This window comes from Struthio camelus, chromosome 4, assembly GCF_040807025.1.
Source record: "Struthio camelus isolate bStrCam1 chromosome 4, bStrCam1.hap1, whole genome shotgun sequence".
In the NCBI taxonomy this organism is placed as follows: Eukaryota; Metazoa; Chordata; class Aves; order Struthioniformes; family Struthionidae; genus Struthio; species Struthio camelus.
In genome coordinates this window covers 77,148,481-77,167,465 of record NC_090945.1, presented here as the reverse complement: position 1 = coordinate 77,167,465, position 18,985 = coordinate 77,148,481, and the positions used below count along the sequence as shown (strand labels likewise).

The 18,985-nt window shown below is 38.8% G+C and overlaps 1 protein-coding gene across 2 annotated transcripts in view; it reads left to right on the top strand.

Moving 5' to 3' along the window:
- The window catches only part of FAM193A (family with sequence similarity 193 member A), an 82,753-nt gene that overhangs the window by 37,391 nt on the left and 26,377 nt on the right, over nt 1-18,985 (top strand). The window contains exons 3-9 of one of the 2 annotated variants that reach the window (XM_068943535.1): nt 57-302; nt 2,193-2,359; nt 2,647-2,814; nt 6,179-6,413; nt 9,651-9,775; nt 13,624-13,768; nt 18,433-18,510. In XM_068943535.1, the coding sequence (XP_068799636.1) occupies nt 213-302; nt 2,193-2,359; nt 2,647-2,814; nt 6,179-6,413; nt 9,651-9,775; nt 13,624-13,768; nt 18,433-18,510 (1,008 nt within the window). In that variant the 5' untranslated portion in view covers nt 57-212. Of the gene's footprint in view, nt 1-56; nt 303-2,192; nt 2,360-2,646; nt 2,815-6,178; nt 6,414-9,650; nt 9,776-13,623; nt 13,769-18,432; nt 18,511-18,985 lie in introns of those variants that run through there. The other variant, XM_068943534.1, reaches the window with a different exon arrangement.

The following is an 18,985-nucleotide window of genomic DNA, read 5'->3' as shown; positions in this document are numbered from 1 at the left end:
TTCTCTGGTACATAGTCTGTAAATAACCAGGTATCTATCAAAACATTTATTTGTAGACACCATTTACCTTTGGCTTGGGCCAGAGGGCCCCATATACAACTGGCGAGCATTGTCTTCTTTGTAGAAGCGAACGAAAAGATACTTCGCTTTCAGAGAGCGGGATAAAAAATTCTAGCAAAACAGCACTTTCCACATCTCCAAAAGCAAACAATATGCTGCATCTTCCACTGTGGGTGTGTCCAGACTGTCGACGAACAGTCGAAAAGGAGGAGAGGCATGCTACAATAGAGCAATCTCTGGTGGTGAGTTGAAGTACCTGAATTCAGTATCCTAAGGCGATGTATTGTAATGGGCTGGATGCTACTTGGTGCTTTGGAACCGCCTAAATTTGAAGTGCTTAGAAAGTATTTTAGGGGATTCTGGGGTTTGTTTCTTCTACTCTCACTAATGCTGCTTTGATCTCTGTTTTTTCCTATTCTGTATCTGCTCGTACATACTTTTTTCCCCCTCTCTGTGCTGTGATTGTGAGGTAAACGACATGAATTTTCCTTTTCTTTCAGTATTGTTTTTAGATCACTGTACTCACACTGCTGCTTTCCTTTATGAACGTGTTTTGTCTTTTCTACCCTTTTTTGTTTTTTTTTCTTTGTTTGTTTGTTTTACAAAGAAGCAGAGCTTTTGCCTAGCATGCTTGTAGCAATTGCTTATTCCTTCCTGTAGCGCTGCAAGCACTGGTTTAACACATGCTGATAATATTTCAAGTTTTGATTTTTTTTTTTTTTAAGTAAGTATTGAAATATATTTTAAAATGAGAATTCAGCTTAATTTAAGAGCTGTGCTCCTCATAAGAGAAAATTATGAAAAGTTCAAGAAGGGTCCTGCAAATTCCTGTAAGGAGTAAATTGTAGACTTAATGCTGTAATACAGAACCAAATCTTCACAACTCATTTGGGAAACCACGCACTTTCGATAGTTAGAAGCGTTATAGATTCCAGCTGACATGTTGCTGCGCAGAGCTAAGAGACTGCACATGCCTGTAGGCGCATACAGATTTTGTTTCAGTAAACAGTTCAGTCTGAAGAAGGATTATGTTTATAAAGAATATGTTATTAAACTCATGTTAGCAGCATGATTTGGTAAGGAAGATTTAAGAATATTTCACTCGTACTTATCATAGCAAGGCTATCACTAAACTTTAGTTATTAATCTAAAGCGATTATATCTAAAAGGTTTATATTGGTAACCTAATATTAGACACACCCTAGAGATTTCCAAGAACATCAATACTGTCTAAGATCAAAAGTGCACCGTTGTTTAGTTGAGTCAAAAGTTTTGAAAGCTTTAAGAGCAGCTTTAGTGAATTAATAAAGAGAATGAAAGTCAAGTGCAGGGAAGGCAGGATTTGCTTTCAGCTTCTTTGTCTTGTTAAGTTATAGATACTCCATATTAAAATCAAAGGGTGACAGTATTTTGGAATTTTGTTTTATTTCAAGAGAAATTTTTAAAAGCAAACAGTAAAAGGATTCTCTAAGTTGGGAAGCTTAACTTAAAAAAAGCAAGGATTGCATTGCTAGACAAATCAGAGAAACCAGCTGGGGAAAAAAGAGCTCAAAAATCAGTCACCGTCAGCCCGAGTGTAGGTGGCTCGCTGCAGATGCTCCCGTAATAAGGCTGCTGTTGCTCTCCTGACGTAGCTGTGCTGACGCTCGCTTTGCCTCGGCACCAGCCCCAGCAGCTGCTCCTGCTGCTGGCACTGGATGTGTGCGGGCCTGGTCCAGCCGTCTCTGCATCCCGCTCCAGAGTCAGGAGCGCAGCACAAAATTAAGTACTACAGCTGACGTGGACAGGTCCCAGCCTAACATCTCAAAGCTGGTGGCCTTTTGGGGAGGGTGCAGGGTGCTGAGGGTGGAGCTCAGAGGAGGAAGAGCATCAGGAGACCAAAATACCAGCAGCCTTCAGATAGGGATGTGTACAAAGGAAAAACTTCAGTCCTCAGTAACAGCAGCTTTCTAACAACCATTACTATTTTGGAAGATAAACTCTTCAAGAAGAGATTTCTCCTTGTTCCTGCTTGAGCATCATCCCAAAATATATCTAGCACTAAGAATCACCGTGTTAATATTTGCCTACTTATTGATGTTTCATGCCTAAACCTTACAAACCAAAGTTGCTACCTGTGTTTTTCCTCTCAGAGCCAAGACTTTCTTTTGCACATGCCTCTTGGTAACAGTGGATCACAGCAGGAATCTGTAGGAGGAGGAAGAATAACCGTTGGTGCACAGACTGTCCCTGCTGCAGACCTGAGCAATTCCTCTCCTTCAGACATAGCTTGCAACTGTGAGGCCTGTAATGAGCGCAGGTAAGAATTGAGTTCAAACTCTTCAGCTTGATGCCCGTGGTCAAACTGCCAGTAGTGTTTTAGCTCCTTTGTTAGCTTGTGCTTAACCTACTTAAAAAAAAAAAAAAAAAAAAAAAAAACCTGTTTAAGAATAGCAGTAACTTACAGATGGTATTTTTATTCAATTTTGTGCTTTTTTTAGGTAGTAGATACATACTGCTCTTCCTGAAGCGCTTCTTCAGAATAGTAGGAATCAGTACACCTATGTGATCTACAAATTGAGAGTACTTTTTTGTCATTGTTTGCAGAGAAATTTCAGCAGAGACTGAACGTGAATCTCAGCAGCTTCAAAATTACTGGTCAGAAGTAAGATATATGGTTCGGTGTATATATCGCCAAGCTGGGACCCCTTTGGCAGATGACCAAGACCAATCTTTGGTACCAGATAAAGAAGGAATGAAAGAGCTGGTGGATAGGTATAGCACTTTGAAAAATATCTATTAATTGCTGAGAGGATTTTTTTTTTAAATGAATTTTCAGTAGTTTAGAATATTACTTTCTTTAATAGAACGTTATTTAATACCTCTGATCTGTAAGCCTGCTTGCTTAAAAAGATTGCCTCTCCACTGGAATGGAGAGAGAGAACATTCAGCTGTGTTTCATGCAGGATTTTTAAACACTAGTTTGAATACATGGGAAATTATTAGTTCACATGCTAGTTGCAGTAGGAGTATTAGTGCATGATTGTGGATGCGTCCCAAAATCTTATTGTTCTAAAGACTTTGGAGATTATTATTAATAATGACACACAATTTAAGTTAAATTTCTATGCATGGAAAATCTTATCTTGTTGAACTAACTTCAGTTATAATGATGCTTCAATCTGAAAGTAGTTGTAACAACTAGAAGAGACTCCTTTTGAAAAGAAGAAAATTAATATTGGCCATTGATCATTAGGTGAGGCAGATTTTGAGGGAACTTAATTTCCATTTCGAAACTGGAATTTTTGCTGTTCTGGGTATGAAGTCAGTAAAGATTATTTGTTTAAGGAGATCCTCAACTGTGGGTTTTTTTTTTTTTTTCCTTTTGAGACTAGTCTTTAAACTGCTCCAGTATATTGGATATCGGTGTCAGTTTATTCTTTGGCCACAGTTTCAAGTAGAGAGGGTGTCTCTCACTGGTTCTGTAAATACTTAATACACTAGGGTCTGACTAGCCTGAGCAACTAGTTCTTAACATAAAGATTTTCTAGTTGAAACTAAACTCTGGCAAGATGGAAAAGCTTTTGAAAGGTTATCACCACCTAATATTGCTTTCTATATGACTGTACTTCTGAATCAGCCTTAATAGATAATTAAATAATCTAATTATGCCTCTGTTATATAAAGACTGAGTGCTTGGTTTTGAGCATGAGTTGTGTAAATGTAGAGTAACAAAGTATGCCTCCATATGAGTCACGCTTTGTTTATAAAAATTAGGTGATCAAAACATACAATGTATGTTTTGAAATCAAAGGTTCTTAAATGTAGCATAAATGTGTAGGTAGCTAGCACTGAATCACAGCTAAAATGATTCTTTTGTATATAGTTTCTGTGTAATGAAAAAATTCTGGAAATTGAAACACATACTATGGACCTTTGTCATGTACCTAAAAGCTCTGCTTTTTCTAGAACTATGTTTCACTGCTGAGAGATGTTATTAAAATACAAAGGCAGAAACAGGATCTCAAAAAGTAGGAAGCCTTGAATATCAATATGATGATTTTACGCTTTTGTTGAGTTCCTTGTAGTCTCCAAAATATGAGATAAATTTAAGATACTGGGTTTCTGCAAACTGTGCAGACACCTGAGAGTCCACTCAATGGTGTTAATCTCATGCAAAAAAAACAGAATTTATCAATATAGGTATTGAAAGTTTATTTTATCATCTGACTACTTTTTTAAACAACAAAAATGTAGGTGGTAACATGCCAGAGTTCATGCTGTGGCCAAGTAAATCTAGTTCTAAAAGGCAGAAATTCAGAATTCCTCGCTCCATGCTCAGCTCTGTTAGCTATAGCTAGCAAGAAACAGTCTGGTCTGCTGTCTTGAAAACAGGTAGTGGTGGCAAGTATTGTCCCTATTGTGTATTGGAGCGCTTCCTGGCAATCTGACAGTACTGCTGTACTCCTGTTTTATGAGTAAGGAGGGAAGAGCAGGGACTAGATAGCAGCAGACTTCAATTCATCTACTCCCAAGTACTTCTCTTGTTCCTTTCTTCTTCCCTACCTCCCTGGGCTCCCAAATCCTGCAATAAATGCTTACACTCCATGCACAGTTCCACTCTGAAGTGCTTCAAAGCAGCCATTGTGTTCAGTGGCTTGTTCTAAGTATTGCTTCAGTAGGAGGCACTGATGGTAGCTGACTGAAATCCTGTTCCTCCTTTTGACTTAGGTGCCCTCTGCCCACTGAAGATTATGGACTGTGAAATCAATTTGAGGGCTGGTCACTGAACCTTCCTGTTACATAACTGAGTGCTCGCTCTTAAAGTATGGCTGGAGATGAGTGGTGCCTGTGTTACGGTAGCTTAGCACAGAAGCTCCCATGTTTATCTTGAGCTCATATGTTACCCCCATCACTGGGAGTTGCTCCCAGATGGACACATGAGCAGGCAGCAGCCCTCAGTTCCTTGGGCAGTGTTAGCACACTGCGTCAAGCATATCAAAAAATTCCAGCATGTGGGAACGTCTGGTGTACAGCTAGAGCACCTGTCCAGGAACCTGAAACCAATTTTCCTCTGGGTGAGTTAGTTCAGACCCGTGTCTCATTTCCAGGAGAATATCGGACCTAGCCAGCTGTGTGCTGTCCTTAGCAGGAAGCCCTTGACCCCTTCAAACCTGTGTTGCCAAGTGTTGCGCATACTGAGTGGCTGGAAGAGCACGTACAGGATAGTACAATTCCGGAGCTTAGGTGTCAGTGTGCTTTCCAGGAAGAAACGAATCTCAGATTCTGGTCCCTGCTCTAGATAGACCAATCATTTCTAGCGATCGCAGGTTAGGCCCTGCCAAAGTAGAGTGCCCCAATCGCAAAGCCCTGGCGTGTTGCTTGAAGGACGTTCTTGTTGGCGCTGCGAGTCCCACATCTCTGCTGTGCAGTGACCTGACTCTAATAAAAGGTGCAGAGAGTGTCTCTCTACAAAAGATCTGCAACTTTGGGTAAGACACTCACAGTGAAGGTGAGAGGGAGTTTCCTGAGTAAGTGTCTTAAAAGCTCGATAATTATGTCAAATGTCTCCTTTCTGTTGAGCTTAACAACAGAAATCTCCCCCAAAGCAGTCACTGTTGAGTCCAGTCTTGTTAGTATGTATGTAGATGTGTGCCAGCTGCATAATAGGTCAAGCTCCTCCAGTGGCTTAAAGTGAAGGTCTGTCCTTTTACAGGATGTTAATCGGGCTTAGGTCTGGCTGTTCCGACAGGGACGTCTGTTGGGGCCGTACAGATATGCTTCTTCACGGTTTCTCCGTGTAGAACCTGCATGTCTGTAGGGTTGTGTGCCAATCGAGTAAGGGCTTTTTAAAAAGCTCACAAGTTGAACTGAGGCACCATAAAGTGCTAAATTGATTTGTTCTTCAGGTGCCAAAGTCCTTTGCCGGACCTGGTACCGAAGCTGCACAGAAGTTCAGTTCCACAGTTAAAAAGTAAGGAACTGGACTGTCTTCTCCCAAATTTAGGGTCGTTCTGTAAACCCTAGCTGTCATTTCTCTGTAATAATGATAATGCTGACTGCCGAATATTTTTAGGAAGAGAAAAAAATGTGTCGATTACATGCATGGTTTTTGGTCACAAATGTTCTAATACTACAGGCTTTGTGAAAGAGATCCATATCAGCTTTACCAACGGTTGGAACAGCAAGCTAGAGAATACGTACTTGAAATGAAGGTTCGTCTCCTCAGACACTTGTCCCTGGGATCTAAAGTTGCATCAACGTTAGCAATACAAGGACCACCCCAGGCACATCAGTTCATCTCACTCCTACTTGAGGAATACAGTGCACTCTGTCAGGCAGCATGCACAATCAGCGCCTTTCTTGTTACTCTGGTAAGATTAACAACAAACAAAAAAATGCTATATGCTTTTAATCTGTGGGGGTAATGCAAGCAGGGCTGTCCTGGGTTCTTTCAGAAGTCTTCAGTGATTTGTCAAGTATAAGATTTTTTTCTGTAAGCATGCCCAGAGACAGGGATGTTCTGAGAATTCAAGTTAACCTAGATTCCTGAAGAATGAAAATTAGGCATCGTTTACAGTGAATTGATGGAATTACCTTTTTTTTGTAAAGAAAAAGGTGGGATACTGTTTGTGGTACTTATTCTGAAACTAGTCTTTAAGCAAATCTACAAAGTTTTAGATAGAAAAATCGGGAAAGTTCTAGGTTCTCAAGAATGGGTGAAACATTTCTCTGTTTACTTGCAGTACTCTCTTGAAAACCATGCTTAAATGGCATAGAAACTTCACTATGTGGCACTAGCTCAGAAATAGAAATTACTTCAACGTTGTGTTTTGTTCTTCTTTCGTCTTATAAGCAAGTGCAGATTCTTGAAAAGATGATCTCTTACCTAGGAATTAATCTGCTGTTATTTATTCTTTCCAAAACTGTTGCTTTCTGATGGAATCCTCTTTTATCAACCGATTGTGTTATTAGACCTGGGATTCTGTTAGCAGACAGAGAATGAGCAATAGCCTTAAAATCTATTCTTGAGCAAGTTTCCATCATAAGCACGGAATATGGTAAACAGATTTACAGCAAAACAAACTTTATTTGTAGGGATTTATCTGTTTTGTTAAGTACATTGAGTTTTTTTGTGCAAACTTTGCACAAGCATAAAAGAAACCTGGTTAAACAGGTACATTTGTTTTTACTGCTGGTTGGTTAGAAGTGACTATTTACATAGATACATCAAGAAAGGAAAAGAGCATGCAGGAACAAGATGATGATGGCCACAGGTGAGAAGGGAAGCTAGGCCCCAGTGCTGGGGTGGAGGTGTCAGGAAAATTATACCGTCAAACCAGGAAGCTGTTTCTGTCAAGATACTCCGGCTTTTCTTCTGTGGTCATTGAACCTCTTTGCTGTTCCGTGTTGTCTTTCCCAGCTTTATCACTTAGATTCGGATGAGAGGTTGCTCCCATCTCCAGTTCATTGGCTGCTTTTGGTAGTTATCAAGTCTATAACAGGATGTTTGAGAGAGGATGGCTCTTACAATTGAAGTGCATTGGTGCTTATAAATGTATTCATCTCCAAAGCTGATGGATTATTGTACAAAAGTTATCTTTCTCGCAGTAGAGCCGCTAATAATGAACCCAGAAATACATATGAGATCAGAAGCATAATGCTTGAGTGTTACACTTTCCCCTCTCCTTTTTTTCTGCACGTTTAAGAGATCAAGATAACAGCCATGCTGAGACAAAAAATACTTAAACTCCCCAATCTACCTCCTTTTCTGACAAAATCCAGAGTAAAATAAAAATCTTTTCTCTTAAAAAAAAAAAAAAAAGCCTTACCCCTTTCCTTCAGTAGCCCTGTAAGTACTGAAACAGGTTAATTTTTTCTAGTAAGCTGTGGCATTCAGAAACTGAATTATGAGGAGAATTAGAAATGTAAGATACTGTCTCTTGGCATACATTTCTTAGACTACTAAATAACCCTCATATTTAAATAGATCAGTATGTCACACACATTTTAGCACAGGTAGTAGGCCCAATAGCTTTTCCAGTGTTCACGGATGTTTTCCGTTGAGATGCTAGTGCACTGTGGAAGAAGGAATACTTCAGTTAAAATACATGAAAGGGAGTCAAAATCTTTAAACTTTTTTTTTTCCAGCAGCCTTCCTTATAAAGGTAAAACCTTTGTGCCTAGCCTGTTGTATGATGATGGCATAAAATGCCTTGAACCTCCAAGTGAACTTGTGATACAATTGAAATTATGACTGATTGTGCTTCCTTTCAAAGGAATCCAGCTAAGTGGAGAGGTTCAGGAGCAAGAACTAAAGCCTTAGTTGCCCCACCAGGGAATGAAACGCCAAGCTAAGATCGAGCTGGAAGGACAGTGGTCAGTACAGAAAAGCCCTGGAACATGCAGTGGAGAGGTCTAGAAAGGAAAAGTTTCCTAGTATTTCTTTAAGTGAGAAATATCTTGCTCTGCATAGTCAGAAACACAAGATTTTCTAGATATGTGTTGACAGTTCACAACATACTATGGAGTTGCTTAGGAAAACCGCTCTTTTCAGGCTTAACGCTTGAAAAATTACTAGCAACTGATGGAAGCTGTGAGTATTTGGAAGACAGTGTTCAAAGGAGTATATGGCAACAGGAACAAGAAGTTCAAACAGTTTTTCTTGCGCAACTCAAAAAAAATCTTGCTTGAATTAAAAAAAAAAAAAAAAGCCCTTGAAATGCTACTTTTTTAAAATACATTGACTTTAGTGTTTTGGTCTGATAAATGTATATATTTTTAACCCAGAATGCCTAGCAAAACTTTGAATTTTATAAGTATTTTTCCTGTTTCTGGCTACTTAGTGCTATAGTGCTTAGGGCTCACTTGCCGATCTGATAGCCAGAATGCCTGCATTTAATTTTGCTCTGTGTGGGAATCTTGATATAGAAAACATGTCTGGTAGCATCTATATGTGGGGAAAACTTACTGACTTGAAAATTAGATGCTAAATTTCTCTTTGTGGTTCTGATGTTTTGATAATTTTAGGCCTTGAAATTAAATATAGTTGAGTGGCAAATTACCTCAATTAAAAAAACATTCTGCTTATTGGAGAGGTGAGCAGCCGTGATCTCTTGGCTATTTAGAAACCCTATATTTTTGAAGCAACTATGTCTGGAGAGACAACTCTATTTGGTTTATGTCAACTTTGAGTAAAGGTCATACCTTGCTATCATACATGTGCCAGTTAGTAAATAATGCCAAAGAACTGAACAATAATCAAGGATAGATATTACAACTGTTTCACAAGAAAAACTGAGAATAGACTGATTTGCATCATAACATATATCTTTCAGAGCAGAAATGAATGGAAACTTGTGAAAACTGTTCAACAATTTACTTTTTTTCCCTCTCTAATCTGTGAACACTTAGAAAAATAAGGAATAAAGCGACAGTTCTTTACGTCATTAAAGAACTGTTTGAGTATTAAAAATCTTAAGCTCTGAGCTTGATAATTCAGCCTGTAGGTTGGTGGGTTTAATAGAAACTAGCTAAAAATTTTCTGTCCTCGGAAAGTTCTTTATATTTCTCTGAATCTAGCTTATTTCTGTGACTTTTTTTTTTAATAGGAAAATGAGCATTTGAAGAAATTTCAGGTGACATGGGAATTGCACAATAAACATCTATTTGAAAACCTGGTATTTTCTGAGCCACTTCTGCAGAATAGCTTGCCATCGCTGGTGTCACAGCTAAGGTAAAGAGCTAAATTTTTTATGCCATGCTTGCAACTAAAACTTTAAAACAAACAAACAAACAAAAAACAAAAACTGAAAAAGACTGTTTTTCCAGTTTAATAGGTAAAAGACTCATTGATCTCTTGTAAAAATGGCATTGTTGGTTGTTCAGACCTTGCTTGTCAGAAGAATTACTGCCCTGTTTGTCTGTACGTTACCTACTAAAATGACAGTGTCCTGTGAAAAGGCTGATGACGTGACTTTGAGTAGTTCTGTCTTCGCTTCTTCATCGGGCGTTGGTACTTCTCACACCTATGAAAGCACGTTAAAGCCTCAGTGTCTTCCTGCCTCCCACAGTGCAGAAAGAACTTAGTTGGGAGTTTTGAGCATCGTAGTCATTGGCAAAACCAAAATCCCTTGTGATGCACTTGTAGATCTGATGGCATGTTGCACTTCCTGGGGCTTTAAAATGTTGCATGTTATGTTAAATGTTATGTCTTGTTAGCAAGCCTGTTCTGCTTGCAATTGGTGTTCCTGCAAAGTGCTTCTTTTTTAAGGAAGAGGTTTTAGTTTCCAGAAATTTTATTCTGTTAATCCTTTCAAAGCACAAGTGCAGGTGGCTCATATTGACCTCTCAAACTTATTTCTGATGAAGACAATCGTTCTTTGTACGTGTTTGTCTTGAAGGTACTGTCTTGGGCATCTTTCCATGCTACAGGAACGGTTCGATTAAATGTCTTAGTTATAAGTGATGTTGCTCACAGAGAATAATGAAACTTCTGCTGAACAATCCTTCTGCTAGCAGTTATTAGAAAGGTAGGCAAGAAAGCTTAGTTGTCAGTGGGTTAGAGCTCAGCAGGGAGGCTAAGGTCCCTCAGAATAACTTGCCTAATTGGCTTGCTTGAGACTGGTTGGTTCTGAGCCTTTTTTTCAGGCTGGTAATTCTGTTTTTTACTTTCAATAGCATGTTACTCAATAGCATACTTTCTCTGTGATCTGCTTGACTTCCCAGTACCTTTACCATTGACACTTTATCGCTCACTCACCTGCATGCTTTCTGACAAGGCTTCTCTGGAGACTGCCTCTCTTATTCCAGCAATCCTGGTAAAATCAAAACTGTTTATCATCTTCCTCTGCTGAGATGAGCATGGTTTTATATGAAGCTTATGATCATTCCTTAACAAAAGTACTGGATTGTTTTCCTATACATGTTGTTCTTGAGCGCTACTGGAATTAAAGCCTGGGCAACAGAAGAAGATTCTCTGCAAAGCTTCGCTGTATTGACAGCTACCTTCAAGGCTTAAATATGGTGAAGCCAGAATCTCTTCCTGAAGGAATTTCTTTTCCAATACATCCACGTTTTCTAGATACCTTTAGGGGCTTTTCTCTTAACAGATCTGTGGTTTTGCCTAGTCTGATTCATATGAGCATTTCTGAAAGGCGAGGTTCAGTGCAAGCTTCCTGTTCCAGGGTTGCTAGCACATGTAGGCCTTTTTCTTTGAGAAGCGCAGAATACTCTTGTTGTTCTTCATGGACCCACAGACTTTCTCCCATGAGTTCTCTGCGTCTTGAAGTAACAGCATTAGGTAGCCTTCCTTAAGCGTTTTTCTGGAGAATAATTTGCCTTCCCTTGGGGATCCGTACCATGTGGAGCGAAGGAACACTTTATCGGAGATAACATCACATGAGAAGCAAAAGGATCACTGTACTCCTCTGATCATGCGGTCATGAGCAGCAGAAGAGGAATGTCTTTTTATGCTATCTGTTGCCGATTTCGGGCCTTTGAAGACCTTCCTTTAAAGGAGTGCTGAACACTTTGCAGATCACCACTGTCCAGGAATACGCTTTTCTTGACCATTTTTTAAAAGAAAGATTCTTGCGATTGCTAAGGACATGTGAGAGGCTCAACCATCTCTGAGGGAAGAATTCACTTACTCAGTGGTTGGTCTTTAACAGATGGATGTCCGTTAATGTTTGCTATAAATTTTGTGACTGAAAATATTTATACGTTGGTGGTGTATTGATTTCTGATAGTAGTGAGACTTCTTAGTCTGATTATTAGACTCCTTTTCTCTACATGTTGTATCTGTTAATGCTAAAAGAACAAAGTCTTGCTGTTCTGCACGCTGGCAGGTGAGTAGAAAGCTTTGCTCATTAGAAGCGAGGAACGGAGCAAATCTTTTCCGTGATCAGAAAAATATCCTTAAGCTCAGACATTAAGAAGAATAGCTTTAGAAAACGTATTTAGCAAGATACAGTTACAAGAAATATTCATGTTTTAATTGTCTCTGTAGTCATTATGAAGAGACCATCCTGTCTGAAATTTTCAGATTTTGAGCTTTTATGAAATCTCAGGCCACTGATGGAAAACTGTCTTTAGAAATGTACGGTCCATTTTAACTCCAGAGCTTCACTTGCGTTTTGAATGTTCACCCTTTTTCTCATCTCTTATTTAAATTACTGAATCATTTGTGCATCTCTGACTTTTTCAAAATACGTGCTTATGGTCTAGTAAAAGAGATTGATGGTGTTTGCACAGGTAATGAGAAAGCATTGTTAAAAATTGATTCCTGAGGTCACCATATCTTCTTTTAAAGTACTTTTTATGCTCTACCAAATACAGACTGTCCAGGGTTTTTTTAATGTATAGAAATGCCTACATAAACATCTAAGGTGATTGCCTAGAATGTCCAATGCGAAAACACCAAACAAACCTGAGTTCCTTGGCAAAGCGATGCCAACGGCTGTAACTTCGTTCTCAGTAAGCGTTACCTGTTTGTTCAGCTCTTTGTTCTACTTAATTGTCATGTCAAAAGAAAGGACTTGGTGCTTTGCCAGATCATAGGTAGTACGTGGAGTTCTTGGGCTGGATTAGCATCCTGTTGCAATGGAAATCCATGTCAAACCTCCAGCTGAAATGCTGGCACTGGGCTTTTACCTAAAGTGTTAGGATGCTTGGATTTTCATTTTGATGCTGGCTTTGACAGACCACTTAGTCTCTGTGTCCAGTTAGGTATTAACCTGTTTCTTCTAATTACTCAGTAGGAGAAACGTTGAAAGTCTTCAGGTTTTTTGCATCAACTTACAGGTCATTACAATTCAACGTATTTTAAAAATATGCTATCTAATATAATTTTGTCTGTTTATTTCGGAAGTCAAGATTTATGGAGCTTGCTTAGTTATTTCAGCATCATTGCGATGATGTGCTCTAACAGATTTTAAAGAGTTGCCTATGCAGAAATGAAGTTCTAGGAAAGGAAGTTAACTGTCTCTGTAAGTAGTCACAGAAACAGAAGAGAGATTTTATCAGTGAATGGCGTACCACATTTTGAACTTATTGTTGCCCTTCCGGTGATAGTGGATTGCTGTGTATAACCAGATTATTTTGCTTGGACTTCCAGCTGGGGAGATTGCTACCAAATCAGGCAACTCATGGAGTAACCTTTTTCGCGTTGGTCACGAGAGTTCTGACTAAGATCCTGGCTTTATTTTTACTATCTAGCTCTTTGGTAAATAGCTAACATGTATATTTAGTCTGTAGAATTTGGGAAGATAAATATATCGAGCAGCAAAATTTGAATAAACGTGGCTCGGTTGAGTTGACATCTGGTTGCCTGTGGGAAAGAGGCTCTAGAAATGTTACACTTCCCACGTGCTCACTATTATTGGTTACAGAACATTGGAACAAGCAGTTGTTAGATATTTTTTGAAAAAATGACTAAAAATATTCACTGTGGGATATGCTAGCAACTACATGGCCTAGGTGTATCAGTAATTGCACTTTGAGAATAATATTTGGGCAGACAGACTTTAAAAACCATATTTTCAATGAGATGTCTCTTATAACAAGTGCTATTTGAACTTTTAGGCTTGGAACAACACACGATTCCTGTAGTGAAGATATGTATAGTACCTTGCTACAAAGGTATCATCAGCTGGAACAGGAAATGGGTCAAGTTGCTGAAGCATGGCTTGAATGCCAGAAAAGAATAGATGATTATGTTGATGAACAGGTAAGACTCAAGGAAGCAGTCTTGTGGCTGACAGAGTAGGGGGCCATCAACACAAGATTGTGCCTTCAGTGAACAGGGTTTCTTTGGTGCTTTTTTTCTGGAGCTTTGAAACCCCTAAATGTGACTTTTCTTCCCCCACTGATTTCAGACTGTCTTTCAAAATAGAAAAGAACGCTAACATGCCAGTGCATAACAGTGATGGTACAGAAACATTTTCAAATTGAAGCAGATCTTTATGCTATTGTTTAGAGACGATATTTGAATATTTCTGAATGGCTTAGGCTGTACGTAACTTGTAGCACAGTAATCTGAAACTTTCTTCTGTGGAGGTCACTAGGAAAAGGGGAGGAAAAAAAACAAAATAAGTTTCCAAAATAATAATTGCATTGAATTAAAGTCAGGGGAAGAAATTGCTTTTAAAAGTATTTATGAGTTCTTTATGCATGTTGCCCAGCGCGATGATGAGAACATCTTTCTACAACTTGAGAAAGCAGAACAACTCTAAAGTCTCACTGTATAGATACTTGAGACCTCCGAAGTTATCCTTTGTAATTAAGTATATATTCTGATAACTGACTCTTCTGAGTTTGCTTTACATTTCAGAAAATAATGATGTTGTATTGACTGCTACAGTGTAAAGAGTTCATTGTTGAAAAAGTAGCTGTTATTGTGAGTAATTGGTTGTTTATGCTCTCCCCATTTTACTGACTTGCTTTTTATCTTTTGTTTAAGGAACTTGCATTTTTTATAATACCTTAGGAGAAGGCTTTGAGCAGTCATCAGTGTAATCTTAAGTATACCAGAAGAAAGGATTTTTATCTTGAACCTAATTGAAAATAAGGAGTCTTGTAGAATTCTTCATGTATTTTAAAGTTTTATGAGGATTGGGTATATGGAGCTCTACTTCTAAGTTGAGATTCAGTAATGCTATGTTACTTCTATAGATAACTAGATGTTTTTAAGTGTTATAGTACACCATAAATGCCTTGGAATGACTGTTCCCCAAGATGAACATTTAAGTGAACCTCTAGTGTCTCCAGTACCTTCAAAATGGAGGCCTGACATAACTTACTTTCATTTTTGAAGGCTGTTCTATATTTGGGGTCTGCACCTCTGAGCTACCAGTGGCAACATTTTCTCTTGGTTTGGCTTCTTTTGTACAGCTAAGCTCAGTAAAAGTTTATCATCTCATGTTTTGTGCTAATCGAAGTTGTTCTCCCCTGATGTCAGGATGTCATGACAGTATGATGTCACTCCTCCAGTAAGAAGGAGAGCCCAGTTCATTTCTTGGCTTTCACCTATGTTTTCTGAAGTTGGAATTTCTGCAGAGTCACGTTCACATCAGGCATATGAGTTTCTCATCTTCTAGCCCTTCAAAATCCGTTCTTCAGCTGTTTTTTTTCCCCTGTATCTAAGTGACCATAAAACACCCACGGTGACTATTTGTTATAGCATTTATTCATGTGCTCGGTGAAGCTTGTATCCTGACCCGAACTGAAACCTTTTTTCCGTTCAGTGAAACCTAATACCTAATGTGATGTTATCTTTTATTTCTTAAAGCCAAAAAAACCCCACCAAAACGAAGAACTTGCAAGGGAGGGAACAAATCTAAAATTTAGATAATGAAGTTTTAAGGGAGATGCTGGTATTTTATATGTAGAAGAAGCATTTCCGCAGTCCCACCTTAAGCACTGTGTTGATCAAACTTGCCTCATTCACTGTGGCTATCTTGAATTTGCTGTGATGTTTGTATTAACAAGGTAGAAGTTGGAAAGCTCAACTACTGTGGATAGAGTGTTGTACCGTGGATCTCAGTGAATGCGTGTTCATTGTTTGTTGCCTTTCGACTTTAGCAAAATTGTGAGGCTTTATTGATAATATATCGAAAGTTAGAACACGCGGACTAGCACGGATAAGAACTTAAAACTGGTCCTCTTATCTGCTGTGGAACTATACCCGAAACTGTAGACAGGCCATCAGCAGAGATCGTTAATGTGCCTTCCTGCAGCGTCCCACAGTATGTTATGTTATTTTTTCTTATAAAGAAACACAAACAGCTTTGCAATATAAATGTCACTTTTTTTGAAGAATGCCTAAGGCAGTTATGTCTTGCACAAAGCTTGTAACTCTAATACGCTACTGTATCACATATGCTGTAATAAAGTTCAGAAAAGGATTAATTCATATCAACAGTAAGATCTGAGGAAGATGTTTAGGATATCTGGAATACAGTAGAGGTTAAATGCATGCAGTCTGTACCTGCAGCTCTTAATTTTTTTCTTTGCAAATTTGGACTACATTTAGCTTAGGAGGTCTTAAGTATATCCAGATTACTTCCATAAGCAATGGCTAGATAGTCAAATGTACTTTGTGTACAAGGGTTTTTTCTTTTTATTGCTCCCACAAGTCCCACGAAAGGAAAGGAACACAGAAATGCCTTTGCCCAACTCCACAAGAATACAGGGAGGGCTTCTTGTATCTCCATATTTGTGTGTGATTTGCTACAATCCTGGTTAAAGTAGTAGCAAAAACAATATAGTACCGGCATAATTGTTTTTTTGTTTAATTGTCTTTAAAGCACCCATGTCAATAAATGAATCTCTCACCATTTTTGGGTGCTGTGCTGAGAGTTTGTGATAAGAAGACTGGTTTCACTTGTAGTGAAGCAGGCTAGGAAAACGGATTAGGTTCGCGGGTGGAATTTGGGGCACTCAGAGGCGCTGTGAGACCCTGAGCCTAAGATGTGGACGTGGCAAGCGTTCTGCAATACAGCTGTAAGCATCTGAGTTCCCCCGGAGCTCCACTGCTGTGTGTCGGTGCTGACCAAACCATTATTTCTGTGTCACAATTAAATCCCTCTCAGAATGGAAAAATAATTGTTCGCCTGCCTATCTTGCGTTACGGTGTCCAGTCTGATAGACCGCGGATATCTTGTAGCCTCAAATAGGGCAGAAGGAAGAGGTGGTGGTGGAGCTCTCTTCTCCATTACACCGCAGTGCCAGTATATTCATGTCAGATGTGCAGGATTGAAGTAAAAATTTCCTTGTGAAGGCATTTGAGTTTGCATCTCCCACTTCCCAGAAGAGTTCCTAGGCACAAATCACGTGGGTTGCGTTGAAGCTGCTTTGTTCTGCCTGAATAAATATTCACTGGTTTAAAAAAATAAGAGAGAAGTAATTTCCTATTACTTATGGAATTAGTAAGTTAAGATACTTGCAGACAAGGGGGTATAGAAAAGACTGATAAGTTGGAAGTAGGGAAACTTCATTTTTCAGTCACTGCTCCCATTAATACTCGAGGGTTTCCGGGCTTAAGCTGTGCTGTTTTCCTTGACAGACTTGAGTAGGCAGCTCCCAGTTAATGCACTGGCTGTTTTAAACTTCATTCTTTGGCATTAAAGTCTTCCCGTATGAATGTATAGTGAATGTAGGTGCCCGTCCTTGGTGGGGAGGGTTCCACTAGGTGGCAGGGCACCTAAAACACTGGCTGCTGCTGCGTTTAGCATAGCTTAAGGGTGCTCAGAAGCTGCAAGCGGATCGTTCTGGGCTGCAGGCTCTGCAGTACCTGTTAGTGCTTTCAAGAAATGGTATTAGTGGTTCGAGAATATTTCATGCTTGCTGATTTGTTTAAAAAGCATACACATACACCTGTGCGCATGCGCACACTCATATACGTGTATATATTTTTAGTTATGTGTACACGTATACACAGATATCTACACGCGCGCGCGCGCACACTGCTACCCAACAAGCTTTTTTTAGTGTTAGCATAAACTCACTGGAGCAAGGGAAATCAAAATTCACAGTAGTAATCAGAATTACATGCTGATGTTACAGAAATTCATCAGGCAAAACTTTACCAGTTAGCACTGTTTCAAATACTCAGTTTAGAATTTCAATCACCCAAGTTAAAAAGTGGTAGTAGCAATAATAAGATGGTGATATTAGTTATGAAACTTCAAACTCATTATGACCTGTGATTTTTCTGAAGGTATATCTTAAAAAAATAAATAAAAAGCTAGTGATATAATTTACTGGCCTTTGTTCACTAGCATATCTCTTCAAAGCAATTTGCTATGTTATATAAGGTGTTAGATTTCTGTTTATTAATAAGACAAGCTAGGTGTAAAAACCTGGGTAATTGGTTGGGGGTGGGTTTTATTTTCTCGTGAATTAGTGCTCTTAAAATGCTGTAAGCTACAACAGGGGAAACTCTTGTGTTTTGCTGTGCTAAAGGTTTTGAAGCTTTTACGTTCTGTTACAGTGAGTTTGTTCACTAAATCAGGAAATTATCACTTTCAGGCAAAAAGTAATGGGATCCAACAGTGCCTTTACAGTAATATAGATGGATTCTAGAGGGTCTGAGATGTTAAAGATTTCTTGACCATCTCAGTATCAAAAATATTTTGAAAATATATAATGAAAAATTAATATAAAGAATAACAATAGAAGAATCTGAAAAATAGTGTCAGCGAATATAAAATTTTGTTTCGGTGATTTTAATCAAAGGGTTAACAAGCAAAATAAATTTCATATTGAATAAGTATGTGTTAGAACTTTCAAAATATAGACAAGCTAGGTTAGATGAAACTTGGATAGACCGATTGAACACAGCAAAGGATTCCTCTGATTAAACCAATGAGTTTTCCTTAAATTCTGTTTTAGATGGCAATGAAAACAAAACAACGCATGCTAAAGGAAGACTGGGAGTTCTTTAAACAGAGGCGTTTTATTGAAGAGCAGGTAGGATTTTTTTTTTTAAATACTATACTAATTTATACTAATGTTTCCTGTATATTTGTAAAATGCAAACACTTAAGTATAGTATATTGTGCTAGTTGTGTTTAGTCTAATTCTGTGGACATGCGAGGCATGAAACTCAGCTAAAATGGAGAGGTCAAGATTCAAGAACCTACGTAAGAGTAAGTTAGCTAGCTACTAAGGGACTAAAATATAAGCACCCAGAGTCTTGGGAAGGAACACCTAGTGTTAAAATACCGTATACGATAAAAGGGGAATGTTTGGTGCCTCAGAGTGGGATCCAAAACAGCCAATACATTGAGCACGGAGCTGCCTTGATGTGTGCAATAGGGAATATTGTGTGCAAGAGTGTATCCAACTCCTTTGTCTGTGCAGATTTGGGGAGCGTGAGCCAGGATGGCAAGACAGGTGCTTCTATCTGTTGAGAGTCCAGAGCCTGGGACCTTGGAGATGGCAT